The sequence below is a fragment of the Ostreococcus lucimarinus genome, chromosome 3, assembly GCF_000092065.1.
Source record: "Ostreococcus lucimarinus CCE9901 chromosome 3, complete sequence".
Classification (NCBI taxonomy): domain Eukaryota; kingdom Viridiplantae; phylum Chlorophyta; class Mamiellophyceae; order Mamiellales; family Bathycoccaceae; genus Ostreococcus; species Ostreococcus sp. 'lucimarinus'.
The window spans coordinates 957079-982987 of record NC_009357.1 but is presented as its reverse complement, the minus strand read 5'-3'; the positions used below and the strand labels follow the sequence as shown (position 1 = coordinate 982987).

The 25909-nt window shown below is 61.2% G+C and overlaps 21 protein-coding genes across 21 annotated transcripts; 9 read left to right on the top strand and 12 right to left on the bottom strand.

Moving 5' to 3' along the window:
• Positions 1-241: 241 nt before the first annotated feature.
• On the bottom strand, positions 242-490 carry OSTLU_30924 (predicted protein; the record flags this gene model as incomplete). Its single annotated transcript, XM_001416780.1, has 1 exon — positions 242-490. The coding sequence occupies one exon, from the start codon at positions 488-490 to the stop codon at positions 242-244; it is 249 nt and encodes an 82-aa protein (XP_001416817.1).
• A 183-nt stretch (positions 491-673) lies between these two features.
• OSTLU_30923 (predicted protein) lies at positions 674-1210 on the bottom strand (the record flags this gene model as incomplete). The annotated part of the gene is made up of 1 exon (XM_001416779.1): positions 674-1210. One exon carries the CDS (start codon positions 1208-1210, stop codon positions 674-676), a length of 537 nt encoding a protein of 178 aa, XP_001416816.1.
• Positions 1211-1667: 457 nt separating this feature from the next.
• Positions 1668-3707, top strand: OSTLU_92534 (predicted protein; the record flags this gene model as incomplete). Its single annotated transcript, XM_001417077.1, has 1 exon — positions 1668-3707. One exon carries the CDS (start codon positions 1668-1670, stop codon positions 3705-3707), a length of 2040 nt encoding a protein of 679 aa, XP_001417114.1.
• A 369-nt stretch (positions 3708-4076) lies between these two features.
• On the top strand, positions 4077-4286 carry OSTLU_9586 (predicted protein; the record flags this gene model as incomplete). The annotated part of the gene is made up of 1 exon (XM_001417076.1): positions 4077-4286. A coding segment is annotated over one exon (210 nt), but the record flags the coding sequence as incomplete, so codon positions are not given.
• Positions 4287-5235: 949 nt separating this feature from the next.
• OSTLU_30920 (predicted protein) lies at positions 5236-5553 on the top strand (the record flags this gene model as incomplete). The annotated part of the gene is made up of 1 exon (XM_001417075.1): positions 5236-5553. One exon carries the CDS (start codon positions 5236-5238, stop codon positions 5551-5553), a length of 318 nt encoding a protein of 105 aa, XP_001417112.1.
• A 711-nt stretch (positions 5554-6264) lies between these two features.
• On the bottom strand, positions 6265-6471 carry OSTLU_9505 (predicted protein; the record flags this gene model as incomplete). The annotated part of the gene is made up of 1 exon (XM_001416778.1): positions 6265-6471. A coding segment is annotated over one exon (207 nt), but the record flags the coding sequence as incomplete, so codon positions are not given.
• Positions 6472-7368: 897 nt separating this feature from the next.
• On the top strand, positions 7369-8088 carry OSTLU_92531 (predicted protein; the record flags this gene model as incomplete). Its single annotated transcript, XM_001417074.1, has 1 exon — positions 7369-8088. One exon carries the CDS (start codon positions 7369-7371, stop codon positions 8086-8088), a length of 720 nt encoding a protein of 239 aa, XP_001417111.1.
• Positions 8089-8348: 260 nt separating this feature from the next.
• OSTLU_14846 (predicted protein) lies at positions 8349-9020 on the bottom strand (the record flags this gene model as incomplete). The annotated part of the gene is made up of 2 exons (XM_001416777.1): positions 8349-8837; positions 8895-9020. 2 exons carry the CDS (start codon positions 9018-9020, stop codon positions 8349-8351), a joined length of 615 nt encoding a protein of 204 aa, XP_001416814.1.
• Positions 9021-9605: 585 nt separating this feature from the next.
• On the top strand, positions 9606-9779 carry OSTLU_10631 (predicted protein; the record flags this gene model as incomplete). Its single annotated transcript, XM_001417073.1, has 1 exon — positions 9606-9779. A coding segment is annotated over one exon (174 nt), but the record flags the coding sequence as incomplete, so codon positions are not given.
• Positions 9780-10234: 455 nt separating this feature from the next.
• Positions 10235-11360, bottom strand: OSTLU_30915 (predicted protein). Its single transcript, XM_001416776.1, has one exon. It carries the CDS (start codon positions 11322-11324, stop codon positions 10290-10292), a length of 1035 nt encoding a protein of 344 aa, XP_001416813.1. The 5' UTR covers positions 11325-11360; the 3' UTR covers positions 10235-10289.
• A 133-nt stretch (positions 11361-11493) lies between these two features.
• On the top strand, positions 11494-12114 carry OSTLU_5901 (predicted protein; the record flags this gene model as incomplete). Its single annotated transcript, XM_001417072.1, has 1 exon — positions 11494-12114. A coding segment is annotated over one exon (621 nt), but the record flags the coding sequence as incomplete, so codon positions are not given.
• A 143-nt stretch (positions 12115-12257) lies between these two features.
• OSTLU_30913 (predicted protein) lies at positions 12258-12902 on the bottom strand (the record flags this gene model as incomplete). Its single annotated transcript, XM_001416775.1, has 1 exon — positions 12258-12902. One exon carries the CDS (start codon positions 12900-12902, stop codon positions 12258-12260), a length of 645 nt encoding a protein of 214 aa, XP_001416812.1.
• A 103-nt stretch (positions 12903-13005) lies between these two features.
• Positions 13006-13404, bottom strand: OSTLU_14843 (predicted protein; the record flags this gene model as incomplete). Its single annotated transcript, XM_001416774.1, has 1 exon — positions 13006-13404. One exon carries the CDS (start codon positions 13402-13404, stop codon positions 13006-13008), a length of 399 nt encoding a protein of 132 aa, XP_001416811.1.
• A 462-nt stretch (positions 13405-13866) lies between these two features.
• On the bottom strand, positions 13867-15396 carry OSTLU_30911 (predicted protein; the record flags this gene model as incomplete). Its single annotated transcript, XM_001416773.1, has 1 exon — positions 13867-15396. The coding sequence occupies one exon, from the start codon at positions 15394-15396 to the stop codon at positions 13867-13869; it is 1530 nt and encodes a 509-aa protein (XP_001416810.1).
• Positions 15397-15563: 167 nt separating this feature from the next.
• OSTLU_30910 (predicted protein) lies at positions 15564-17346 on the top strand. The gene has a single exon (XM_001417071.1). The coding sequence runs from the start codon at positions 15772-15774 to the stop codon at positions 17335-17337; it is 1566 nt and encodes a 521-aa protein (XP_001417108.1). The 5' UTR covers positions 15564-15771; the 3' UTR covers positions 17338-17346.
• Positions 17347-17825: 479 nt separating this feature from the next.
• On the top strand, positions 17826-18152 carry OSTLU_8608 (predicted protein; the record flags this gene model as incomplete). The annotated part of the gene is made up of 1 exon (XM_001417070.1): positions 17826-18152. A coding segment is annotated over one exon (327 nt), but the record flags the coding sequence as incomplete, so codon positions are not given.
• Positions 18153-18347: 195 nt separating this feature from the next.
• On the bottom strand, positions 18348-19175 carry OSTLU_30908 (predicted protein; the record flags this gene model as incomplete). Its single annotated transcript, XM_001416772.1, has 1 exon — positions 18348-19175. One exon carries the CDS (start codon positions 19173-19175, stop codon positions 18348-18350), a length of 828 nt encoding a protein of 275 aa, XP_001416809.1.
• A 363-nt stretch (positions 19176-19538) lies between these two features.
• OSTLU_14839 (predicted protein) lies at positions 19539-20816 on the top strand (the record flags this gene model as incomplete). Its single annotated transcript, XM_001417069.1, has 1 exon — positions 19539-20816. One exon carries the CDS (start codon positions 19539-19541, stop codon positions 20814-20816), a length of 1278 nt encoding a protein of 425 aa, XP_001417106.1.
• Positions 20817-20934: 118 nt separating this feature from the next.
• On the bottom strand, positions 20935-21846 carry OSTLU_30906 (predicted protein; the record flags this gene model as incomplete). Its single annotated transcript, XM_001416771.1, has 1 exon — positions 20935-21846. One exon carries the CDS (start codon positions 21844-21846, stop codon positions 20935-20937), a length of 912 nt encoding a protein of 303 aa, XP_001416808.1.
• Positions 21847-22482: 636 nt separating this feature from the next.
• OSTLU_30905 (predicted protein) lies at positions 22483-22955 on the bottom strand (the record flags this gene model as incomplete). Its single annotated transcript, XM_001416770.1, has 2 exons — positions 22483-22749; positions 22917-22955. The coding sequence occupies 2 exons, from the start codon at positions 22953-22955 to the stop codon at positions 22483-22485; spliced, it is 306 nt and encodes a 101-aa protein (XP_001416807.1).
• A 111-nt stretch (positions 22956-23066) lies between these two features.
• Positions 23067-25604, bottom strand: OSTLU_34455 (ClC family transporter: chloride ion channel; the record flags this gene model as incomplete). Its single annotated transcript, XM_001416769.1, has 2 exons — positions 23067-23348; positions 23478-25604. The coding sequence occupies 2 exons, from the start codon at positions 25602-25604 to the stop codon at positions 23067-23069; spliced, it is 2409 nt and encodes an 802-aa protein (XP_001416806.1).
• Between the last annotated feature and the right edge of the window lie 305 nt (positions 25605-25909).

The following is a 25909-nucleotide window of genomic DNA, read 5'->3' as shown; positions in this document are numbered from 1 at the left end:
CCCTAAACCCTAAACCCTAAACCCTAAACCCTAAACCCTAAACCCTAAACCCTAAACCCTAAACCCTAAACCCTAAACCCTAAACCCTAAACCCTAAACCCTAAACCCTAAACCCTAAACCCTAAACCCTAAACCCTAAACCCTAAACCCTAAACCCTAAACCCTAAACCCTAAACCCTAAACCCTAAACCCTAAACCCTAAACCCTAAACCCTGGGCACCTTCACGACACCCTACGGCCATCACTCGTCGACCAGCACGGCACCGCAGACTTCCCCCTCGACGCTCCGGACGTCGCCGGACTCTTGCGTCAAAGTTCCTTCTTCAGTGGTCGTGTTGGGCGACAAACGACCAGTCGTAGTTTGTCCTCTGTGAAAATAATGAGACCCCAAGCACTCGTCTTGCGTGACACACAGTCGATTTGAGTGGAAAGCCTGCGGAGGATCCTTTATGAACCGAGGAATCGCGCGCCTCGCTTCGCGTACAAACATTCGCGCGCATGCGCGGCGCATATTCTCGCGTGCGTCGCTCGTGCGCGTGCGCTCACAAACACGTACGCTTGACGCAAGTCGCTCTCGATGAAGCCGCCGCGAAGAAACGCCGAGCAGCACACACGTTTAGCGTTTTTTAATTCTAGGTCGATACAACGAAGTCGACGTCCTCGTATGGCTAGTTCAAATACATTCGTACGCACGCACGCGCGCGCGCGCGAAGAGCTCTCGCGTGCGCTCCAACTCCAAAGCGTGCCGCCGCCGCTCGATTGGAGTCGCCTTGTCGGCGTCGATTTCCGCTCTCGCGCGCAACGCTTGTCGCCGCTTCGCCGCCTCTCGCGCGCGCCTCGCCCTCTCGTCTTCAAGTGTTTGGCGCTCGAGCGCTCGCTCGACGCGTCGCCGTTCGATTTCCGCCAGCGCTCGTTCCATGTTTTCGTTCATCTCAGCCAACAGTTCGGCTTTTCGTCGTCGCAAGTACGCGGGCGTCTCCCCGAACCCTTCATGTCGTCGCACCGGCGCTCTCGCCCGCACGCGCGCCTCCACGAGCTCCTTCCTCGTCTCGCCTAACTCTTTATACCTTCTCAAATCATCCTCCACGCGCGGCGACACCGTCGTCGGCGGCGGCGACTTTGCCGCCGCGCGGTCAACCGTGCGGCGCGTCGCTTCTTCCTTCACTCTCGCCGCGAGATTCGCCTTCGACCGCTCTCGCACCGCGCGCATGTTTTCCTTCACCAAGTCTCGTCTCCCGCCTCGCGTGAGAATCGGCGGTAACGTCGTCGAGCGTCGCGCGCGCGCGCGACGCGTCCCGTCGCCAACGCCAACGCCAACGCCATCGCGCGCGTCTCGTCGCGCGTCTCGTCGCGCATCCGTCGCGTCCGTCGCGTCCGTCGTCGTCATTCGACGCAGCGACCGATTCGATGCTATTCTATCCTATCGCGCGACGCGATGCGCTCGTTGCCCTCGCGTCGCGTCGCGATGCGGCGTCGGCAATGTGGAATAAATCCAAACGACTCAACGACAGACGTGGATCGAACCGAACGTTCCTTGCGGCAGTGCGCGACGGCGGTCGTGACGGCGATCGCCTCGGCGGTCGCGACGACCGAAGACTGCCATGTCCGCGCCCGACGACGCGCTGTACGACGACGCGTACGCGCTGACGCTGCGACGCTTCGACGCGATGGACGACGCGCACGACGCGCGCTGGGCGACGACGAGCGCGCGAGATGGGGAGCGCGCGCGCGCGGCGTATTGGAAAAAGTACCGCGTGCGCGCGAACGCGGCGCTGGGAACGTTCGTGGAGACGGTGTGCGAACTACTCGAACGCGGCGCGCGAACGGGAGAAGAGACGGCGTACGGACGCGCGCTGCGGAACTGCGCCAAGGCGTGCGCCAAGGCGGAGACTGCGCTCTCGGGACGCGAACGCGCGATCGTGGTGAAGGGAATCGGGCCGAAAATGTGCGACGTAATGGAGGAGTTTTGGCGACGAAGTCGAGCGCCGACGGTGACAGAGTACGGCGAGACGCTGGGGGCGAGAAATTTCTTCGGAGCGGCGGGAGCAATCGCGGGAGAGCGGGCGCGGGAGACGCATGGCGCGACGAGTCGAAACGACGTCACAGATCTCGATCATCTGCGACACAAAGTAGCGCGCGCGGCAGGAGCGCGCGCGACGGAGAGCGAACCGGCGGCGAAACGCGCGAGAAATACCAAACCGTGGGTGCCCGGTTATCGCACGGCGGCGTTCGCGCTCTTGGTCACCGCGCATAGGCTCGCGCTCGAGGGGCGGGAGGTGTTGACTAAAGACGAGCTCCAAGACGAAACAGAGGTGAGTGGTTTGAGCGCCAAGGGGATCAAACCCAAACCGACGTCGCGCGCCGTCATGGGTGGGCGCGGCGCGGCGCAGCACTTCGCGTACTGCGGTTGGAATTCCTTCAAGTCGTTGAAGACGTTGCAGAATGGTTACGTCGAACCCATGGTGAACACGTGGAAGAAGTCCTACGCGATGCAAATCCGTCTGAGTAAGACGGGGACGGAGCTCGCTGCGAAATTACACGCCGCCGCGGAGGCGCGCGGGGACTGTTCGTGCGGTTTCGCTGCGCCGGGCGAAAACGTCAACCCAAACTTTGCCCGCGAATGCGAAGAAAACGACGACGACGACGACGAAGTGGCGATGCTGGACGACGCCGGAGTTTGGACACCAGTGTGTTCGCAACCTCTGCCATCGTCGTCGCAAGTACCGCGTGTGACGAACGCGGCGCCGGCTTTAAAGAACCTCGTGAGTCCGTCTAGAGGCGAATGGGCGCTCCCGCCGCTCCAAGGAGACGAAACGTACGCTGACAGGTACGAAACCGTCTTAGTGGTAGACGTTTCCGAGACGAAGTTCACAGAACGCGATCTTGAGTTCTTCCGGAATGCGGGCGTGAAGACGCTCAGGCACAGCCTCGACGCCGGTGATTTCGCTTGGGTCGCGTGCCCGAAAGGCCTCGCGCCGAGTTTGGGCGACGCGTATGTGCTAGATATCCTCATCGAACGTAAAGAGGTGAATGATTTACGAGCGAGCATCATACCGAGCGACAAGAGCGGACAGCGTTTTGTGCGGCAGAAGTATCGCATGAAAAATTATAGCGGGCTGAAGAACCTGGTCTATCTCATCGAAGGCAACTTGCGCAACGTGAGCGCCATGTTTCGTCGCGATCGCGGCGGCGGCGCGCGCACGTCTGTCCCCACGCATAGTGGAATGACGACCGTGGATATGGTCGGTCGATTACTCAGCGCTCGCGTGCAAACGGAAATCTTTCACGGATTCAAAGTGGTAAATACCATGCACCTGGAGGATACGAAGCGGTTATTGAAGAATTTGACGCTCTCCTTGCACGCGACGTACGGTCCGCTCACTCGCGCCAGGGCGAGCAAGAAGGCTCGCACTTTTGCCGAGTATGAACGCGATTTTCGCGAGATAAAACACAAAGAAGAAAGCACGGTTAAGGTCACGTGGATGCGCATGCTCGCGCAAATCGACGGCGTCGGTCCAATCAAGGCTCAGGCGGTCGTCGAGGTTTTCCCCACGCCATCCTCACTGAAAAGCGTCGTGGATCGGGACAGGCACCGCGCGCGCATGGAGCTGCAAGTCATTAGGACAGCCGCAGAGACACAGGCGAGATCCGTCGGTCCTTCTGCGAGTGATAAAATATTAGAAGCATTATTTCCCGTCGCGGACTAGCGAATCGCGCGAGAAGGACGTTTTGAACGGAAGCATAGAAACCTAGCACATAGAAGCCTACAACCTGATTTGGTCATCACGCGCGATTCCCTCGCCGTCATCGTCGTCCCGCACTGCGCGCCTCGCGGACGCCTCATCATGGCTTCAACCACCCGCGCCTGGCCGTCCCATCGTCCCGTTGCGCCCGCGCCCGCGCGGCATCACCGCAATCACCCTCACTCGCGCCCGGCTCGCGCGTCGTCGTTGTCGTCGTCGTCGTACGAAAAGACGTGGAGCAACCCGAGCGGTTCGGTGCTGGACGTCGTCGTGGCGGACAAAGTTTTCGCGTGTGCGCGGCCGTTCATTTGGAACGACATCGACGTCGGTGGTCGAATGGGGATCGTAAAGCTCGCAACCGACGGTAGCGTCTGGGTGCACTCGCCGATCGAGTTGGACGAGCGCACGAGAGCGGTCGTCGACGCTCTGGGCGTCGTTCGACACGTGGTGTCGCCGAACTACGAGCACCTTAAATACGCACAACAGTGGAAAGATGCGTACCCGGGCGCGACGTTATACGCCTGTCCCGGATTGAAGAGTAAACGTCCCGACATCTCGTACGACGTCGACCTCGAGGATGGCGTCCTCCCAGCGACGTGGTGGGACGAGTTTGAAATGGAATGGTTCGACTGCGAGGCGACGCCGGTGGTCGGCGGTGCGTTCTTTAACGAGGTGGTCTTTCATCACAAGCCAAGTCGAGCGTTGTTTGTGACGGACGTGTTTTGGAGCTACCCCGCACAGCCCGTCGACGGCGTGGCGATTCCATTGGGGACGAAGCTCTGGAAAGCGTTGATGGATAAAGTGTATTTGCCAATTTACCTGAAAGTGATGGTAACTAACCGCGAAAAATTCGAGAAGAGCGCGCGACGCGTGTGCGATGAATTTCAGTGGGACGTCATTGTACCGTGCCACGGCACGATAGAGAGCGGCGCGCGTGCGCGCGCGATGTTTCGGGACCACTTGTTGCGTGCGTGAGCCTTCGCTTGCCCGTCCCCGTCGAGCGCGGCACACGTCGACTCTCGACATGCCGCGCGAGACGAGACGATCGTCGAAGCGCCGAGACAGCGGCGGTGCGTCGATCGCCGGTGACGACGGCGCGAAGCGGAAGCGCGCGTCACCTGTCGCGAAAAAGGCAAAGAAGGAGCCTAAAGGGCGACGGGCAGAGGCGGTTGAAGCCGTCGCTCGCGGCGACGACCGTCCGTCGACGTCCGGGCGCTCGGGATTAGAGCTTAGCGAGCACGACGTGCTTTCGGCGCTCGGCGAGCGCGCGGTGTCCAACACCGTACCGGCGAGCGTACTGGAGAAATACGCGGAAGAGGATGCCGATGACGAATTCGGGGACGGGTGTTCAGAGTTGACGTCGTCTCAAGGCACGAGCGGGAAGACGTCATCTTTACGCGCGCGCCGCGCGCTGCCGGGTTTACGACTTCCAAACGAAGCCTTTGACGGTGATCGCGCGGAAGAGGGTGATCGCGAAATTGAAAGTGGATTCATGGCGGCGAACGACGGCGAGACAAAGTTGCCCGAAGACGGCTGGATACAACCGTGCTTCGCGTGCTCAAGATTAACATGGCAGAACGTCTCTCTGGGTGGCTTCAAGGTGTATCGATGTGCTTCGTGTGCCGAAACGTTTCGTGCGCGCGCGACTGCGATGCAACCTCAGGATGGAGGAGCGGCCGACGCAACCGCGGGAGACGACGGCGCAGAGGCAAAGGGCGACGTCTTGGCATCTCTCATGCTCAAGCTAAGAGCGATCGTGGATCAAGTCGGCGGCGAGCACTTGAAAGGTAGTTTGATGCCCATCGAATAACCATGGGTCTATTGTAACAAATATTTAGCTAGTAGTGCAGCAGTCGGTCGCGCAGGATCAAAGCTCGTCTCGGTGAATTTCCGGGATTTCCACACGCGCGCCGCCTTCCTCGGGTGAAGCGAAGTCGAACCACTCCTCTTCATCAAACATCGCATCGTCTTCGCCTTCAAGGTCGTACAAACCATGTTTTTCGCGCTCGCGCCTCCAGGCCTCCGCTTGGTCGCTTCGGAACGCCTCCCAATCCATCTCGCCGTCGGGCCTCCGATACTTGGTGTGCTCCGCTTCGCGCGCCTGCTCGTCGTCTTCCGTCGATGGATTCTCGACGTGAAACTTTGCGTTGTCCAAAAGATTCCACATCGCCGCGGAATTTCCAGACGGTGTGTTCTTCAGCTCCTTGGTCGCCGCCATGCACATGGTAATGACCATCGCTTCTCGCCATTGTTGTCTGTTCGCGCGCGCCTGCGCAAAGTTGAATACGCTGTTCACGATGTCATCGCACTCCGCCGGTGTGACTTTCTCACCATCGACGGCTTTCTGAATATTGTCATCGAACTCTATCAGTTGCTCTTCTCGCAACCAATCGAAGCACTGCCAAGGCTCCATGTCCTTAATTTTCATTTCATACAACGCAACGCCGGGGGAATCGATGAAGTCGATTACCAGTTGCGTCGTTTTCTTCGAGCCCTTGAACGGCAACCCTTTGGTCTTGTGCCCGCGAGGGAACAACTGTAAAGTGGGCAATCCGGTGATGTTGTACTTGATCGCCGCTGGTCGAGCGTTGTCGACATCTATTCTTGCTATTTTAACGCGACGATTCTTCGCGCGCCGCTCGCGAAAATAGTGCGCGCCGATTTGCTCGTAATCCTTCTCAAAAGCTTGGCAATGTCCACACCATTTGGCGTAGAACTCAACCACGACGTCGTAATCGTCATCGACGATGTACTCGTCGATGGTTTCCATCGTCAACTCGTCGACCACGGGCGGCACCGATACGCGAGCGTCGTGCTTACGACCGAGCGCGTAGTTCAACCACTCAACCGTTTCCTTCGCGTTCAACGCTCCTTTAAAGCGCTTTGGCTCTCTAATCTTCGTCTCGCCTTGAGGCGTGACGTAGTACCACCGGTTCTTTTTCAAAAGCGCCACGAACGGCGCGCTCTTGGCGTTGAACGCGCCCGTGGCATTCGGCGTCGCACGCGCGTCGGGCACCTCGACGAAAACCAACGAATTCGATGGCGTCGCGGCGTCCACGTTCCCATCTGCGTCCGATCGTGCGAACAGTTCTGCCACGTATCTGAACTCCTGCGCGTAGTTTGCGCACAGCTCACAGTCCGGGATCAACAGCGCCAACACCACCGTGGCGTCGCCGAGCGTAGCGAACAGCTCGCGCTCATCCGTGGTTTGATAATAGTTCTCCGTTCGCATCGCCTCGTTCGCTCTCTGATGCGCCGTCTTGGACGTTTGCAGCGCCGTCCCGAGATCGATCGGCGTCCCTCGCTCGCTCGCCATCGCGCGCGCGATCGTGACGAACGACGACCTCGTCGCCAGCAGTGACACGATTGTAATCACCATCGTGCGAGTTAAACGACACGCGAGCGACGCCTTCGCCGAGCGCGCGGCGCGCGTTCGACCACGACGCCCATCGCGTTCGTCCATCTTCGCCACCGTCGGCGTATCGACGCCCATCGATCGATCGATCGATCGATCGATCGATCGTCGCGCGAGCCGCGCTGTGCCACGTTCGGGACCAGCGCCGCGACAGCACTCGCGCGCGCGCGCGCGCGCACGACGCGTCGTCCGTCGGTCAAAACGTGCGTCATGGACGCGCGCCCCGACGACGCGTCTCGTGCGCCGCGCGCGTCGACGTCGGCGTCGGCGTCGGCGCTCGACTTTTACTCGCCCGACTTCGACCCGGCGTTGGCTTTGCGAAAAGATTCGGGCGCCGTGCCGCCGCGACCGCGCGCGCGGGCGTTGGACACGGTGCGACAGTGTCGACGATTGCTCCCGTCGGGCGCGGACGAGGGTGAAGGTGGGCTCGGGCGCGGCGGAGCGCGAGCGACGCGAGACGCGACGTCGTTCGCGGCGCAGGCGAGAGCGAAGCAACGCGCGGAGAAGTTCACGAAACAGGGCGAGAAGTTTGCGCAGCGCGAACGCGTGTGTGATGTGCTGGCTAACTCGAAGCACGCGCGAGATGGACCGCTGCGGGTGCTGAGGGACGCGCGCGAGCGCAGAGAACGAGTGAAAATCGTAACGCGACACGCGCGAGGCGTGCGAGGCGTCGCCACGGCGTACGTAGAGGCGTTTGATAAGTTTTCGAACATGATTCTCACCGACGTCGAGGAAACGTACAGCGTGCGCGTGATGCGTGAGGTGGAGAAGGAGCGAACGCTGCCGAGCGAAATCGACGGAGGCGCGACGACGACGGAGACGAAGACGCGCATCCTTCCAAAGTTAGATGTTCGCACGCGGCGCATACAGCAAGTCTTCGTGCGCGGCGAGCAAATCGTCTCGGTTTCAATCCCACCGAGCGGCGCTTAGGAATAGTGTGTAGAGCGTGTAGAAGAATGAAAGTTTTAGAACGCCGCCCCCGCGTCGTCGGCGCGAGTGAAACGCCTAGCTCGCTCGGCTGCCTGTGTCACCCCGTAATTCGCGGGGCGGGGTAGTTCTGTTTACATTGTCGTCCAGTACTCGTTCGTTCGGCCGAATCCGCCGTCGGCGAGCGCCCGAAGTCCGTTGTTTCTCGCGCCGTTGATATCGCGGTCAATGGTCAGCTTCATCGAGAGCGATCAGAGCTGATATTAGTTCACAAAGTTTGGCACCCAGTACAACGCGACGAGACCGGTGGCTATGAGCTTGGTCGTCACCCCGACCGCGCCAGAGACGTACTCCGGCACCCCCGCGGCTTGCTTGAGCTGCGCGCCGATGATGATGAAGAGCGTCGGGAGCAACAATCCGAGCGTGTCGCCGGACATGGCGGGATCGAGCGCCCACGTCACCAAGTCATCCTTATTCCCGGGCACTAAAATGATACCATCGCTGCGCACGACGCTTCCGTTGATGACGCTCTGCGTCGACGGTTTCACCCGAAGCGGCGACACGTAGTCGTCTCTGCACTTTTGCAGCTCGGGATGCTTCGAGCACAGCGAGCTGAAACGTTCTTTTTGCTCCGCCTTCGTCATCTTGACTTGCTTGTCGAACCCAGTTTGCGTCGCGCGTTTCTTCCTCGCGGCCTCGATCGCGGACGGGAAGTATCCGTACTGATTCGGCGCTTCGAACTCGGCGCTCGCCTGCGCGAGTGGATAGAGTCAGTCGCTCGGTGTCCGGTGGCGTTCGGCGCGCCGCACCTGCTTCGTCGCATTCGCCGGCGCCGCGCGCGTCGCGACGGGGCGCTGCGCCGTCTTGGTCGCCGTCGCCTTGGTCGTCGCCTTGGTCGTCGACGCCTTGGTCGTCGTCGTCGTCGTCGTCGTCATCTTTCGCGCGCGTCGCAGTGCGGACGACGTCGTCGGTCGGTGCGCCGCGTTCGCCGCACAGGCTGTCGTACAGTCGACATGGATGCCTCGCGCGCGTCGCGCTCGCGCGCGAGAGCGAGAGAACGCGCCGCGTGTCGCTCTCTCGCGCTGTGCATCGTCGCCTTCGCCTCGCTCGCCGCGAGCGCGTCGATCGCGCTGTGGATTGGTGACGAAGACAACGCCCTGGACGACGCGACGAAGGACGAATTCGGGCTTCGCCGATGGATTTGGCAGAGCGCGATCTTGGTCACGGCGGTGTGCGCGTTAGTGTGCGCGTGGATGACGCGCGCGAGCGACCCGGGGATCGTCGTACCGACGGCAGAGGACGACCGCGCGGCGGCGTGCGTGAAGCGCCTCGACGAGGCGACGCGCGTCAAGGCGGAAGCGACGAGCGAGGAGAGCAAAAGCGGGGACAAGTGCCCATCGTACAGCGATAGACTTAGACAGTGCGTCATCGATGCCGTCGAAGAAGACGCCGAAGCGCGCTCTTGGGGCATGGATCGAGATTTCGGCGGCGCGTGGACGCGACGAGCTCTAACCGAAACGAGCGCGACGAACGACGACGCGAGGTTAAAGTTTTGCGTCACGTGCCAACTCTGGCGACCGCCGATGGCGACGCACTGCGCGACATGCAACGTGTGCGTGCGAAGGTTCGACCATCACTGCGGCGTGATCGGGAACTGCGTCGGTGAGTACAACCATAGTTGGTTTCTGGCCCTCTTGACGAGCGGCGCAGCGATGGGAGTTCTCATATTTATTGTAGCGGCGTATTCGCTCGCGAAGATGTCCAAGAATGCGTGGCGTTCTACGGCGTGGCCTTACATGTTACTCGCGTGCGCCCTGTCGGGCGCGCATGTCATTGGTTTCGTATGTTTCGCGTGGACGCACTGGGTGATGTTCGTGCTCGACATCACCACAAAGGCGTGGATCAAACGCGAGGCGGGCGCAACGGTGGCTGACGTTCGGCGGCAGTTCGGCCTGCACAGATCCATGTATCAGCGGTGCTGTCACGTGCCGTTGCGTTCGCGAAGCACGGCCATGCGCGAGTTTCTTGAGCGAAGACGCGAGCCCATCGACGCCGTGGCGGCGTGCGCGTGAAATCGTCGCAAAGTCCGTCGGTACGCACGTAGGCACGCAAGCGTAAGTATAGTATTATCAAGCAAGTAGCGCGTAGAGTAGTGCAGTGTCGCGTAACAGCGGCGTCGACGACCGATATCAACCAGAATTAGTTTACAGCATGTTTCGTTCGCCAAACATTTCGTACATCGCCTGGCCCATCTTCGCCGGCGACTTGACGACGCGAACGCCGACGCGTTCGAGCGCGGCGATTTTATCGCCTGCGCTACCCTTACCGCCTGATATGATCGCTCCGGCGTGACCCATACGCCTGCCTGGGGGTGCGGTGAGCCCCGCGATGAAGGATACAATCGGCTTTTCGGTACCGCTCGCGCGAATAAACTCCGCCGCTTCCTCTTCCGCGGTGCCGCCGATCTCGCCGATCATGATGATGCCTTCCGTCTGCGGATCCTTGACGAACTTCTCCAGACAATCGACGAAATTAGTGCCGTTGAAAGGGTCGCCCCCGATCCCCACGCATGTGCTCTGCCCGAGTCCCGCGACGGTCGTCTGATACACCGCCTCGTACGTCAACGTCCCGCTTCGTGAAACCACGCCCACGCGTCCTGGCTTGTGAATGTATCCAGGCATGATTCCAATCTTACACTCGCCGGGTTTGATGATTCCCGGGCAGTTCGGCCCGATCAATCGCGTTTTGCTTTGCGACATCAGCGCCTGTTTGACTCGCACCATGTCGTGTTGCGGAATCCCCTCCGTGATGCACACGACGAGCTCGACTTCCGCCTCTATGGCCTCCATCACCGCCCGCGCCGCGAACGGTGGTGGGACATAAATCACGCTCGCGTTGGCTTTCGTGCTCTCTTTCGCCTCTCGCACGGTGTCGAACACGGGCAGATTCAAGTGCGTCGTTCCGCCCTTGCGCGGCGTCACCCCGCCCACGACTTGCGTCCCGTACGCGATCGCCTGTTCGCTGTGAAACGTGCCATTCTTGCCCGTGAACCCTTGCACTATCACGCGCGTGTTCTTGTCGACGAACACCGCCGGCGAGTCGGCGTGCGACGACGACGATGCGCGCACCGATGCCGTTGACGACGACGTGAACGCCGCGCGCGCCGCGCGCGCGACCGCGCTCGCCGCGCTCGCCGCGCTCGCGCGCTCGATCAACGACTTGATCGACGTTCGACGCATCATCGCTGTCGTCGACGGACGACGACGGACGCGCGACGACGAACGCGTCGCGATCTCGCGCTCGCCCATCGCGGCCGCGCAGCCGCGGCACACGGCGACGCGATTGATTTCGTGATTTGGGTTGATTGCGACTCGATTTCGTCGAGGCCCGCGCGTGATGTCCGCGGATTCCCCGCAGGCGTGGTACGCCGCGCTGCCGCCGATATCAAAGTTTTGGTTCACGTCCTGCGCGCTGAGCACGCTCGGGTTCCACGCGAAATTCGTCGACCCGCGCGCGATGATGCTGTCGTGGCGAATGATTTCACTCGCCAAGGGCGGGAAGTTTCAACCGTGGCGATTGCTGACGAACTTTGCGTTTTTGGGGAAGCTGAGCTTAGGGTTCGCGATGCGCATGGTGATGATCGCGCAGTACTCGGTGTCGCTCGAGAAGGAGGCGTTCACGGGCGCGAGCGGGACGGCGGATTATATCGCGTTTCTCCTCTTCGGCGCGTGCGCGTTGACGCCGCTCGAGCTCGTCGTGCCGTCGATCGCGCAAGCGTTCTACGGCGATAGCTTAATTTTCATGTGCCTGTACTTGTGGAGTCGAGAGCACCCGCGGGCGAGGGTATCGTTGATGGGAATCGTGCGCGTGGGCGCGTTTTATTTTCCCTGGGCCATGCTCGTGATGACGGCGCTCATGGGAGGCGACCCGATGCCTGATTTCTTGGGCATTATCGTCGGGCACGCGTATTACTTCTTCGCGCGCCTGTACCCACTACACAGCGGGCGACGATCGATCATCCAAACGCCGAAGTTTGTGCACGCACTCGCGGATTACATCAATAGCGGAAACGGAGTGGTGAGCGCCGCTTCAAACGTCGTGCAACCGCCTCGACAGCGATACTTCGCGGGGCAAGGGCGCAGATTGGGCGGCGACTAGCTTCTACATTTTAACTACACGCGACCTTCGCGTAAAATCATCAATCCTGCCTCTACCGTGAGCCCGAGAGCGGCGCCGAGGGCGGCGCACAGCCCTCGCGCCCACGCGGGATTCGCGCCGCCGCGCTCCAACGCGCCGCCGCCGACGTATCCCGCGCACGCGAAGGCGAACATGACGGTCAGCACGTGCGCGGCGAACCCAAACGCGCGCGTATCCGCCTTAAATCCCATCGGAGACGAGCGGTCTGATCCTCGAGTGCGATCCACATCGCACGTCATCTTCGCGAACGCGCGTGCCTCGACGACGTCTCGCAGCGTCGCCATGAGCTCGCGGTGCGCTCGCCTCGCCTCCTTCTCCTCCTCGGTCAGCTCCTCGCGCTCGCGAACGACTTCGAAGCGAATGTTCGCGAGCGTGAGCACCGCGCGCACGCTCGGCACGTTTTCGCCGTCGCCGATCGCTCGCAACGCATCGCACGCGTCGAAGACGACGTCGTAATCCACACCGCGCGCGTGCGCGTCCTTCAACGCCTCGACGCATCGTTCGCGCACGTCGCGATCGACGTCGGGGTGCGAGCTCGCGCGACGAATGCATGCGTGTAAGTCCTCGCGCGCGGTGACATCGATTGCGATCCTGCCCGACGTCGAGGGCTCGGAAGACATCGTCGATGTGCGGGCGAGGCGGCGGCGACGCGAGGAGAGCTACAGAATTTTTCGTCGACGTTACGTTGACGTTGACGTTGCAAATGACTAGGCTCGTTCGCGTTCACGACCCGACTTTGAAACCATCGCAGAATAAACCGTATAAAACACCAATCTTGAAGCAATTTAAAACCGTCGGTAGCCAATCGCCCTCGCGAACCCAACGCAAAATCCCGCCTTGGTTTTCGTCGCCGTAGAGCACGCTCGAGGCGAACTCGGCGAGCAAGATTATGGTGAACGAAATGAACGCGTCTTGCGGGCTTTCGGGATGAGGTAGCAGCGCACACACGGAAAATCCGACCAGCAGAGAAATCAACGCCAGAGGCAGCTTTTTAAAGTTCTTCTTCGCCCTGCGCCAGGTCTTCGTTCGCAACGAATCGACCGCGCGTTGCACGCGCGTTTGGCCCAGTCGCGAGGACCCGTCGTCGTCGTCGTCGTCCCCGCTCGCCACGACATCGCTCATCGCCGACGTCGAGACATCCCGGCGGTGATGGCGGCGGCGGCGACGCGGTGCGCGCGCGTCGTCGTCTTCGTCGCCCACGGCGCCGACGATGAGCGCCGAAGCACGACGCGCGGTGGTTAGGGCGACGACGCTCGACGCTCGACGCTCGACGCACGCGCGCGAATACGCGCGCGGCGCGCGAACGCGGCTCGTGCGCGCGGTGTCGCGCGAGGACGAACACGCGACTTCACCGACGTGGGTACTCGCGCACGACGCGCGCATCGGGAACGCGCGTCACGCGCGCGCGCGGTTTTGACGAGGCAGCACACATCGTGACTGTTTACTGCTCATGACTCAAGACGATAGTCGGATGGGCATTCTTGACTCATGGACCCGACCCGACGATTACGGTCTACCTGTACCTCGTCAACGCGAATGATCGATGAAACGAAACGTCTTAAATAACATGTACCAGTATTACGTTTACTCTCTGTCGAGCTCGGCGAGCGAGATGAACCCCGACGCCCCCGCGTCAGCGTCTGGGTGATCGTCGTCGACGCCGTAGCCACCCCAGTGTTCGCGCGGAGTTCTATCCGGCGTGGCCGACTTCTTTTGCGTCGATTTTGACGCGCTATACAGTCGCTCGAGCACGACATCTCTCGGAGTCTCACGTTGTCGAGAAACGAGACGCGGCGTAAATGGGTGGCGGGCGTCATCGGCGTCACGCTCATGATTTATTGACGTCGCGAAGTCCTCGCGTGACTTTTTCAGCGCCATGCGCTTCTTCAGCGCCATGCGTAGCGACCTTTGATCCAACACCGGCGCGAAAGTCGCCCCGTGCAATTCTTCCTGCTCCTTCTTCGCCTTGGCGCTACGGATTTTCTCTTCTCTGCGATCGTTCCACGCCTGAAGGTCTTCAAGCGTTCTATGCGTCTGCGCCGCTCGGTTCGTCATGGGCACGCGCTCTCCAGAAACATCAACCATTTCTTTGGCTCGTTTTTCTTCTTCGGCTTCCCGACGTCGTTGCTCCGCGCGTTCCGCCGCCTTTGACGCAAATCTCTGTTGGCGCGAAGAAAAGTCGGGCATCTTCGCTGTGAGTTCCCGAGTCTTCTTACCGATGTGCGCCGACACACTCCGCATCGCGAGTCGACGTGCGCTCGCCTCCGCCGCCTTTCGTGCTTCTTCTTGCTGCTTGCGGCTAGCCTCGCCGCGCGCGCGCAGCGACTCGACGCTTTCCATAATCTGTCGACCCGTCAAATTTGCTTTTCGGGTTGCGGCGAGTTCGGCTTGACGTATCTCTTCCATTCGCGCCGACTCGCGCGCTTGTCTAAGAATCCACTCGCGGAGCAAACGATCTTCGACCGTTTCTCCATCGGTTCTCCGGCGCGGCTTTGGCTTTTTCGATTCGTCAGTCGCGCCGGCGATGGACGAAAGCGCCGACTTGCTCTTCGAACGAAGTGACGAAGACTTCGTCGCGCGAGCAGCGTCTCTCATCGTACTAGTTGCAGTTGTCGCAGACTCCATTCTACCTCCGTCATCGGGCTGCGGCGTGTTTGGCGCCGTCTGAGCGCCCCCAGACGCCGTTCTCGCCAAGAGCGTCGTCGCGGTCGGAGGCGGTGACAACGGCTGCGCGGTGAGCGTTCCATTCGCACTCATGGGCGTTGACGCGTGAAACACCTCTGAATCTCCCGTCGTCGCCGTCGCGCTCGACCCCGTGAGCACGTACCGCGCCGCTTCCAACGCGGCGCCCGCGTTCGACGTCCCTACTTCCTCTAACCCGAACGCCGTCGTCAAGCGAATCAACTCAAAGATATCACCGTCGCTCAGCGTGTTCTTCTTCAGCCCGTTCTCCACGTGTGCTTCTAAGCGTGCGAATATCTCCTCACGCTTGTCCTCGCCCCCTTCGTCGCCGACGAATCGTTCGCCTTCGAACGAGTTCGTTCGCAAGCTCGCGAGGACGTGTCGCACGGGCGATAACAGCGCCTGCGACACCGATCGAGGCGGCGAAGTCATCGCCGCGGTCGCGCGCGCTCGACGCTCCCGCGGTCGACGACCGAGCGCGCGCGTCCGAATGACGATCGCGCGTCGTTCGAGGCGAACGACCACCGCGCGGGTGGATGTTTTTGATTAATCAAATCAAACGACGTCGACGCGCGCGAGGACGTTCGACGCGTGACTCCGCGACGCGGCGATCGACGCGCGATGTACGCGCGCGCGAGACGCGCGCTCGCGTCGCGCGCGTCGGCGTGTTGGCCGCGCGACGCCGTCGCATCGACGTCCTTCGCGCGCGCACAGTCAGCACAATCAGCGCGCGCAAAGTCGTTAGGACGAGGACGGGCGTGCGCCGCGCGGAATGTACCGACGTGGGCGACGTGCGACCCAGAGGCGATGTCGCGGCGCACCGGCGGACCGGCGACGTGCGCGAATCTCATAAACGGCACCTGGCGCGCACCGTCAACGGGGGAGACGACTGAACGCGTGGTGGACCCGATGGCGAAGGACGACGTCGTCGTCGTCGCGCCGAAGACGAACACCGAAGGCGAGATTGCCGAAGTCGCGCGATCGTTGGCGTCGTGCCCGAAGAGCGGGTTGCATAATCCATTCAAGGCGCCTGAACGCTACCTGAAGTACGGTGAAGTCAGCGCGAAGTTGGCGGAGGAGATGCGCAAACCGGCCGTGGAGGAATTCTTCGCGCGACTCATTCAACGCGTGGCGCCGAAATCCCACGCTCAAGCTCTCGCTGAGGTCGTAGTGACGCGAAAGTTTTTGGAAAACTTCGCAGGCGACAACGTACGTTTTCTGGCGCGAGGATTTTCCGTTTCCGGAGACCATCTCGGCCAAACGTCGCACGGGTTGCGATGGCCGTACGGACCGGTTTCCGTCATCACGCCTTTCAACTTTCCCTTGGAGATTCCCGTGTTGCAACTCATGGGCGCGCTTTTCATGGGGAACAAGGCGTTGGTAAAATCTGATACGAAAGTTTCCATCGTGCTCGAGCAGTTCATCAGGCTCATGCTCGAATGCGGGGCCCCGGCGACCGACCTGGATTTCATTAACTGCGATGGCGCGACGATGAACGAAATTTTGCGCAGAGCGAAACCGAAGATGACGCTCTTCACTGGGTCGCAAAAGGTTGCGCACCATCTCACAAAAGAGCTCGACGGCAACGTCAAGCTCGAAGACGCTGGGTTCGATTGGAAGATTCTCGGCCCGGACGTCGGTGACGTTGATTACGTGGCGCACGTTTGCGATCAGGACGCGTACGCGTGCAGCGGTCAAAAGTGTTCGGCGCAATCAATTTTGTTCATGCACGAGAACTGGGTCAAGGCTGGAATTGAAGCGAAGATCGCATCACTCGCGGCGCAGCGCAATCTGAGCGACTTGACGGTTGGCCCCGTGCTCACCGTGACCACGCAAACGATGTTGGATCACGCGAAGAAACTGGCTGAACTCCCCGGCGCTCGCGTCGCCTTCGGCGGAAGAGAGTTGAACGAGGGGGAGCATAATATTCCCTCGCAATACGGCGCCATCGAGCCGACGGCTATCTTTGTCCCGTTAAAAACAATCATGGCGAGCGATGAAAACTTCAAGCTCGCGACGACGGAAATTTTCGGCCCGCTGCAAGTGCTCACGTCTTACTGCGACGACGAAGTCTCGCTCGTGCTCGACGCGTGCGAGAAAATGGACGCACATCTGACCGCCGCGGTGGTGTCGAGCGACGAGTTGTTCGTCCAGCGCGTCCTTGGATCAACTGTAAACGGTACCACGTACGCCGGTCGACGCGCGAGAACGACGGGCGCGCCTCAAAACCATTGGTTCGGTCCCGCCGGCACGCCGCTCGCCGGTGGAATCGGAACCATCGAAGCGATTCGGCTCGTCTGGTCGTGCCATCGCGAGGTCATTTACGACCGCGGTCCTGTGGAAGCCGGGTGGACCACCCCGCCACGCGCCTAGATCGCCGTCACAATTTTGTCTGTGTTATTCAGCTGCAACCAAAACTTAAACCGCCAAAACGAGCGACGAGAACGCGGCGCGCGCGCGCGCGCCAGGGTTTGCAGGGATCACCTCGTCTTCACTCAGTCGCGCGTCGACGACGACGAAAGACGCACCGCGCATCGACGATGTCAAGAATGCTCGCAACGCTGCGCACGCTGCATCGCGCGAGCTCGAGCGTGCGCGCGTCCACGTCAACGGCGTCTCCGTCGACGTTCGCACCGTTCGACGGCTGGTTGCACACCGCGCGCGGCGTGCGGAGTTTTCACGCCTCACCGCGCGCGTTCGACGGCAAAGGTGATCAAGCGAGCGAAGACGCGACGTCAACATCTTCTGCGGCGTCTTCGAGCGGTGAACCCGGCGTGAGTCCGCTGCGACAGGCGCCGGCGCCGACCAACGCTTTGCGAGGCGCGTTCATCCCGGGCGCGTTGACGGACGAGGGGATATCCGAGAGCGCGAGTGCGATTCTACGGGGCGCAAAAGGCTCACCGAAGAAGTTTAGCGCGTTTCTCCGCCTCGTCCGCGGGCTTCGCGTCGACGACGCGCTCATCCAGTGCGACATGAGTCCAAAGCGAGTGGCGAAGACTGTAGCGAAGGTGCTCCAGAGCGCCATTGGAAACGCGGTTAACAATCAAGGGCTCGATCGCGAGCGACTAGTAGTGTCGTCCGCGACGGTCGGAAAGGGCGAGTACCTGCGACGGGTTTCCATCCACGGTCGAGGACGCGCAGGCGTCATGCATCGCCCGCGCTCGCACGTCAGAGTCACCGTCGAAGAAACCGACGCGGCGCCGAAGCGGACGGTGGAAGTCTTCGACGACGAAATGCCGTGGGAGCGCAGACGTAGGTTGGGTAGAGCGAAGCAGGCAATCGCCGAAGCAGCTGGAATCGTTTAGTCTTTAATACAACATTTGTTCTAGTACTAGTACTGCGCGCCGAAGTCGCTTTCGCGATTCGTCGCTACGCGATTTCGCCTACGCGACTTCGCCACCAAAGTCCTCGATGAGTGACTTGTTCGTGATCATCGTGAACCCATCGTTGCCGTACGCGTCATCTAGCGCCGCTTTCACCGCCGCTCGCGCAACGTTTTCCAAAGGAACTGGAGCATTTTCGACGAGCGCGCCGCCGCACGCGCGTAAAATCGCTCGCGTCGGGTCCATGACGAGCGACAAAGGAAGCGTTACGCCGCCACCCATTCTGCGCGTCCCGCTCACTGCCGCGGGCTTGAGTATGAACGCACGCCGTCCGTTGCTTTCACTCGCAAATTCGTCTCGCGCGAACGCCTCCACCTGAGCCTTGCCCTCGGCGTAAGACGCGAGACCAGGCACGAATGGCGGAATCGAGGCTCCGACAACGACCAATCTTCGCACGCCCTCTTCCATCGCCGCTCGACCGGGAATCACGTTCGTCGCCCCGTTTGTTCGCACGATTTCTTCAGCTTTGAGCCAAGGAAATGGTAAGCCACCTATCGCGGTGACGACCGCGGTAGCCCCTCGTACGGTTTCTCGACACTGCGCGACGTCGAGCGCGTCGCACTTTACCCAACGCGCGCGCGCCGCCCACGGTTCGTCGCGCGCCCAAGACGGAGGTGCGCCCGTGCGAGACGCGCACACGATATCGACGGCATCGCTCGCGTCCGCCTTCGCGTCCGCCTTCGCCGCATCGCTCGACGTCGTTTGCGTCGTCGCCTTGACAGCCGGTGACGTCGTCACCAGCGTCAGCGCCCTCGCGATGGCGCTCCCCACGTATCCGCTGCCGCCGAACACCACGACGCGTCGAAGCATCGATGGCGTCACCTTCATCGCTCGCGCGTTCGCCCGCGTGTCCTCGCGCGTCGGCGAGCGTCGTCGCAAGACGACGCGACACTTTTTGACGCCATGGCTGTGGCGTTCGCGACGACCTCTCTCGCGCGCGACGTCGTGCGCGTCGCGAACGACGCGCGACGTGCGAGTTCATCTTCGTTTGCGTCGACGTCTCCTCGCGCGCGTCGCGCGCGCGCGCACGCGACCGTCGACGACGGTGCGCGATTCGTTCGTCTGTGCGAGGCGGCGGCGGGAGACGGGACGCGAACGCGCGACGATTTAGTCGACATCGGGGGCGTCGAGAGCGAAGAAGGCGTGTGCGGCGTCGTGGCAAAAGTCCACATCCCGGCCGACACGCCCATCATGACGCGCGCGCTGTCGTCGACGGCGTTCGACGCCACGTACGCGCGGAGCGACGACGCTTTCGGCGCAAACGCGGCGATTTCTGCGTACGAAGGCGAAGTACAAAGACTCGTGAGCGATGACGTCCCGATGGCACTCATGTTGGTTTTTGCGAAACGATATCCCGAACGTTCGGCTTTGGGGGCGTACGCGTTGTCGCTCCCGAAAGAGGCGGCGGACACGCCCGCGCTGTACGAGGACGAATCGTTGGAAGCGCTTGTGCCGATGCTCTCGCTCCACTTCGTCGACCAGGTGGACGCGGCGCGACGAGAATTTGCGATGTCATGCGCCGACGCGAGACAGATTGTCGCTAAAATGAGCGACGAGCCGGCGTTGGAGGATCTCGAATTCGCTTGGGCGTGGTCTATGGTGCGCAGTCGAGCGATTACGTTCGCGGTGAAAAAGTCTGGAACGGACGTCATCGAGCGTAAGCGATGTCTCGTACCCGTTTGCGACGTGCTCAATCACTCGCCCACGAGCACGAGCGACGACAGCGACGACGGGCCGAATGTCAGCATCGAATCGAATGACGTCGGCGAATCTATTTGGAAGACGACACGCGACGTAGCGAAAGGTCAAGCTTTGCGCTGGACGTACGGCGAACTGTCGAATGAGGAAATGTGGTTGTGGTACGGATTCGTACCTTCGACGCCGTCGCACGGCGATTGCTCGGTCGTTTTCAACTTACCAGACACTGTGTTCGCGAACGGATTGAACGCCGTAGCGAAGGAAGATAGAGAAGAAACCGCCGCGCTGAGACGCAGACTCCTCGAGCGGTGCGGCGCTTTGGGCTTAAACGAGGGCGAGGAACTATCGTTCGTGCTCACGATGCGAGGGAATCCAAAAGTGCTCGGTGGTATCGCTGGTCTCATGTGTTGCGACGCGGACGAAGTCGTCGCCGTCGCCGCGTCCGCGGTGATCGCATCGAACGGCGGCGGTGACGGCTCGTTGTTTAGTTTCAAGCCGGAAACGCGTCGGCGAGCGGGACGATACGTCGCGTGGTTGCTTACTCAAGTGGAAGCATTCGTCTGTGGTGCCACGGACGCGGAGATTGCCGAGCTCGAGCGAACGGCTGAAGCCGTCGGCGGCGAGTTCGCGGCGCGTTTCCGCACGGCGAAGCGTCTTCGTACCGGAGCGAAGAGCACTTTTGCGGCCGTCCAAGGCGTGCTCACGGAAGAAAGTCTGCTCAAAAACGGATCTTGGATCGATGACGCGACGAAAACGCTAATATCGACGTAACTGGGTGGTGTTAAAAACCGGATCTTGGATCGATGACGCGACGAAAACGCTAATATCGACGTAACTGGGCGGTGACGCAATAGGGCGCGAAATGTAAACAATTGTATGTACAGTCGCCTCAAATCACGGCGTCGAGAATGTCTATTTTTCTAGAGCGATAATCGCGGACGAGCCCTTGCGAGTACGCATCTAACACCGCGATACCGGTCTCTATTTTACCCGTCGCGCTTACCATTTTTGTCTTCAACTCTTCCGCGCGCGTTCGTATCGCCGCGATCGCCATCTCTTCGTCGCCACACATTTCGTTGAACAAAAGGAGCATCGAATCACTCACGACGCAGCCTTCGCCGAGATACAAATCTTGAATCACTCGTCGTCGAAGTCCGGATTTCTTATCTAACGTATATTTTCCGTACTTGTCGCACACCATTTTCACCACGCGCTCGCTCTCTCGGTTCCAGATATCGTCCGCGGCGTCGGCGCCGCACAGCTTTCGATACCAATCCAGCGCCTCGCGGCCGTTGTTGAACAGTTTCACTCGGTTGAACGAGTTCCGCCGCGGAAGAAACCCGTAAAATAACGCAAAGTGCCGATCGCACTGTTCACCGTACGACAGAAAAAATTCTTCACCCTTGCGAACGTCTTTCGTGGCGGATATGAAGAATACATCGGCGTCGTTCGCCACCCAATCGCAGTTCACGTCTTCGGGGACGCTAGAGTGGTTGATTAAATCCGCCCCGGCCACGAGCGCGCGTCGCGTCGGTCGCCGTCCACGCTCGTCCTCGAGACGAAACGTGCGCGAGTGCACTAACGACACCGCCCATCGCCATTCGTCTTCACTCAGGCTTGAATCGAGCGCGCGTTCGAGAGCGAACGAGTCTTCGATTTGTCGCGCGAACGTCGTCATATCCGCGACGGCTTCGGTGCAATCCCAGACGTCGCGTAACGCCTCGACGCACCGCGCGTCGTTCGCCAGCCCGATCGCCGGTCCATCGCCCATTTGCGGTAAACTCGACACGTAGCGCCGCATGAAATCCGTCGACGCGCGTCGTCGTTCTTCGACGAGTCTTCGCGCCAGTTGCCTCGACCACGGCGCGTCTCCGCTCGGGTCGTCCACCACGGCGTGCGCGTCGAGCGACGCCTCCAACAGCGTCTCCCCGCGTCGCACGTCTCGCGACGCGAATAAACCTCGCACTCCATCCGCGTTCGTCCCGCACGCGCACGTCGTCGCCGCGCCGAGCGTCGCCAAGATGAACTCAACCGACGACGACGCGTTTTCGTTTTCATCGTCCACGCGTCGCGTCGACGTGCTCGCGGGCGACGACGCGGCGCGCGCGACGGCGCGCTGAGAACACCGCGAGCGCGCGTTCGGAGCCGAGACGCGCGCGGCTGGCGACGACGTCGCGGTGACGAACATCGCCGGGCGCCGCGCGGCTCGCGCGGCGCTTCGACAACTGCGGCGACGCGCGCCTCGCTCGCGCGGGGTCGTCGCGCGGCGTGTGGTGCTTGGTTGGGTATATTACAGTGCTAGTATCGATCGAACTCATCGATCGTCGACGACGCATCGCGGCGACGAGCGAACGCGATCGCGACGGATATCCGACGCGCCCCTCCGTCGTCGCGCTCGACGCGTTCGTTTGGTCGCTCGCTCGCGCGTTCGCGTCCTCTAGTGTTGTCCTCCGCCGAAAGATTCGTTCAAACCGGGGAAAATTTGCGGTCCGTGTCCTTTACCGCCGTACATCGAGCGCAGGAATCGTCGCACGCGGTGGTCGCGCCAATTTTTCCCTTCGTCAAAGTCAGCCTTTGTCTCGAGGATCCCAGCCATGCGTCGAGATTTCGCCGCCGTGAACCCCGGGCTCGCGACGAGTTGGCGGGTGCAGAAGAATCCACACAATCCCACGGCTCCACCGATGGCGGCGAAGATCGGGTACACCTGCGCGCGCGAACGAGGACGGGACGTCGTCAGTCGTCGTGATCGTTTAGGGTACGGCGCCGCGCGAAGATCGCGCGCGGACGACGGGTGACGACGCGCTCTGCGCCGTGCGCTCCGCGCGACGCGTCCGGCGTCCTCCACGGTCGTCGTCTCGAGCCTTGACGCACCTCCGGTCGTAACCAACGTTGGGCGAACGTGGTGCTCATGACACACCGCGGCGAGGCGAGGCGCGCACTGAGGGATTTCGCGAGTCGCGAGGCGGAGTTACAACAAAATCGAAGAAGACGAAACGGAGTGATGAAGCGAGCGATCGGGAGTTACAACAAAATCGAAGAAGACGAAACGGAGTGATGAAGCGAGCGATCGACAGATTCCGCGGCGTCGAACAAATCGTGACGAGTGATGATGCCGCGAATGGCGCCGGTGGCGGCGTCGACGACGCACAGATGGCGAAGACTGAGACGAGTGAAGAGGACGTACGCGTCTCTCGCGCGCGCGTCGGCGGCGATGGAGGCGGGAGATAACGCCATGAAGACGCCCAGATCGCAACGACGCTCGCGCTCGACGTCGGTGAGACCGAGTCGAGCGATGATGGAAGACTCAGCGCGACGACCGTGACGAGAACTGCTCGAACGATGATGGAAGCCTCGCATGACTCTGGTGAGCTCGGCGCAATACTCGGCGACGCGAAGCGAAACGACGTCGTCGGGCGTTCGGCCGCCGAGCACGGAGTCGTCGTCGTGACCTTCTTCCATGGCTGATGAGTTCAACACGGGCGCGTGGACGAGATTCTCCACGAACGCTCGGCGAGATAAGAGCACGAGCAGTTGCTTGCGAAGGATGACGCCGATGACGCGTTTGCCTTTCGCGCTGAGAATCGGGAATCCGTTGTGCGTCGTTTGGGCCAAAGCTTCTTCGATCGCACTCACTTTTTCGATCGCCTTGAAAGCGACGACGTCGCGCGCGCACACATCGAAGGCTGTGATGGAGTCGTCCAGGAGCGCTTTCGGCGGCTTGGCGTGCAAAAATGGAATCTTCGAGCGCACGAGTTGTTCCTCGTAAAGACTCGCCCCAAATAGTCGCGACGCCAAATTTGCGCCCGCAACGGCGATGAGGAGCGGGAATAGAAACGCACTCTTCCCGACGCCCTCTAACACGATGATTACGACGGAAATCGTGGCTCGAAACGTGCCAGCAAGCGCGGCGGTGGCGCCGACGAGCGCGTACGCGTGTGGATTCACGCGTAAATCGCCGAGCGGGCTCAAAGAGTGCTCGACGACGATTGCCGCCGCTCGCCCGAGCAACGAACCCCACAGAATTGTGGGCATGAACAGCCCAGCGGGTACGAAAAGGTTCGCAGCCATGATCAGAGAGATGAGCGTCGTCGCGAAAGATAGTAGCAACGCGTGTAAAGTGTGCGCCTTTGCCGGCGACCCGAGGACCCAGGCGATGACATCGTTTTTGTTGCCCAGTAGAATCGAACCCAAGTCCGCGTATTCACCTTCGGCGCACCACAATCGTATCGACGCTTCACTCCATCTCGACACTTCACCGGGGGTCTCTGTCACGCACTTTCCTGCGGCGGCGACGCCGAAAAACATTACGACGCACGCCAGGGAGACAAGAACGACTTGCGCAAGCCGACGTTCGTTTCGCTGCGGGGTGTAGTTGGTGGACACAAAGATGATTGACTTTGTCACGATGCCTGAGATCACACCGCACGTGCCGGCGAGGGCGGCGTAGAACGGCAGCTCTATCAAAAAGTACGTCGAATCGAAATCGCCCACACGAAGCAAGCCAGGATTTTTCATTTGCGTATGTTCTGAAGCCGCCGATCCTTCCAGAAACACCGCGCGAGCCAGTGCGAGGACAAAAGTGGCGATGCTCGCCGAAAACAGCGCGCGGCGCGTCGTGCTCTCTCTCCAAAACGTGCTCGCTTCCTCCAACGAAAACAATACCCCGCCGATGGGCGCGCCAAACGCGGCGGCGATCCCGGCCGCAGCGCCCGCGGATATGAAGTCAGAGCGGTCGAGGTCCGATTGAAAGAGGTCCGCCATACCAGAAGACGCTCCGTGCGTAAATTGCATCGCAATAGCAGCGCCCACATGTACCAATGGCCCTTCCGGACCGATCATAAGTCCTGACGATACCGCAGCGATCGTGGCTACAGCTTTAACCCAAAGCGTCGACGCATCGAACGCTTTCGGAATGTATATTCCGTTCAACATTGCCATGACGTAGTGCACCCCTGCACCCTTGGCTCGCGGCGCGACGTACGTCGTGAGAGCCCCAGCGATCGCGGCGAGTGCGACGCCGACACCGCCGTACGCAAACATCGCCAACGCCAGATGGACGCGTCGGCGACACACTTCGAACAGCTTCCCGCGACCTCGGTATGCATAGAGCACCGAGACATCGATGAGAAACGCAATCGTACCGACACCGACACCGATGAACGCCGCCACGATCCACTTCGCCGAAACTTTGGAGAAGACGCCGCGTCCGCGCGCGCGCCGCGCCCAATGGGAATCGACGTCGGCAAAATCCAAACTCTCCACCGCGTCCTCCGGGGCGCCCGAATCCGTCGTTTGCGTACTCAACGTTCGTTCCGTGCCGAGATACAACGACTGCGTGCGCGCGGTGAACCCTCGAAAGTTCACTCGTCGCGGTGGCGTGGCTGGTGTCGTCGGTTCTTCCTCTCTTCTCGCCTCGGGCACGGACGCCGAGGCGTCCGCGGGAACGTCGACGTCGCTGTCGTACCCCGACTCGATCGCGGTCGCTCCACCGACGAGAGGTTCGCGGAGCGCGAGCTCGTCTTCGTTCGGCGTCGTCGGCGCGGCGCCATCGCTCGTCATCGCGTCGTCGTGTCTCGCGCCGACGTCTGGACGCGTCTCGGCCCGCTTTCGTGACGGTTCGTGTCTCGCGCGAGTCAACAAACAACTTGTTGACTCGACGGGACGCGCGACACACACCGACGCGCGTCGCGGCGCGCGAACTCGAGAGCGACGTCGTCTCGAACGCGCGATCTCGACCCCGTCCCGTCGACGATCGACGATGCAAGTCCACGGCGACGCGAACGACGACTCGAGCGACGTCGCCGCGGCGTCGCGTAAAATTGCTCGATTAACCGAGGTGGTGTGCGAACTGCACACGGCGTGCG

What these genes read in the sequence shown, in the direction of transcription:
- OSTLU_30910 (XM_001417071.1), top strand. Translation starts at nt 15,772, where the DNA reads ATGTCGCGGCGCACCGGCGGACCGGCGACGTGCGCGAATCTCATAAAC.
- OSTLU_30915 (XM_001416776.1), bottom strand. Translation starts at nt 11,324, where the DNA reads ATGCGTCGAACGTCGATCAAGTCGTTGATCGAGCGCGCGAGCGCGGCG.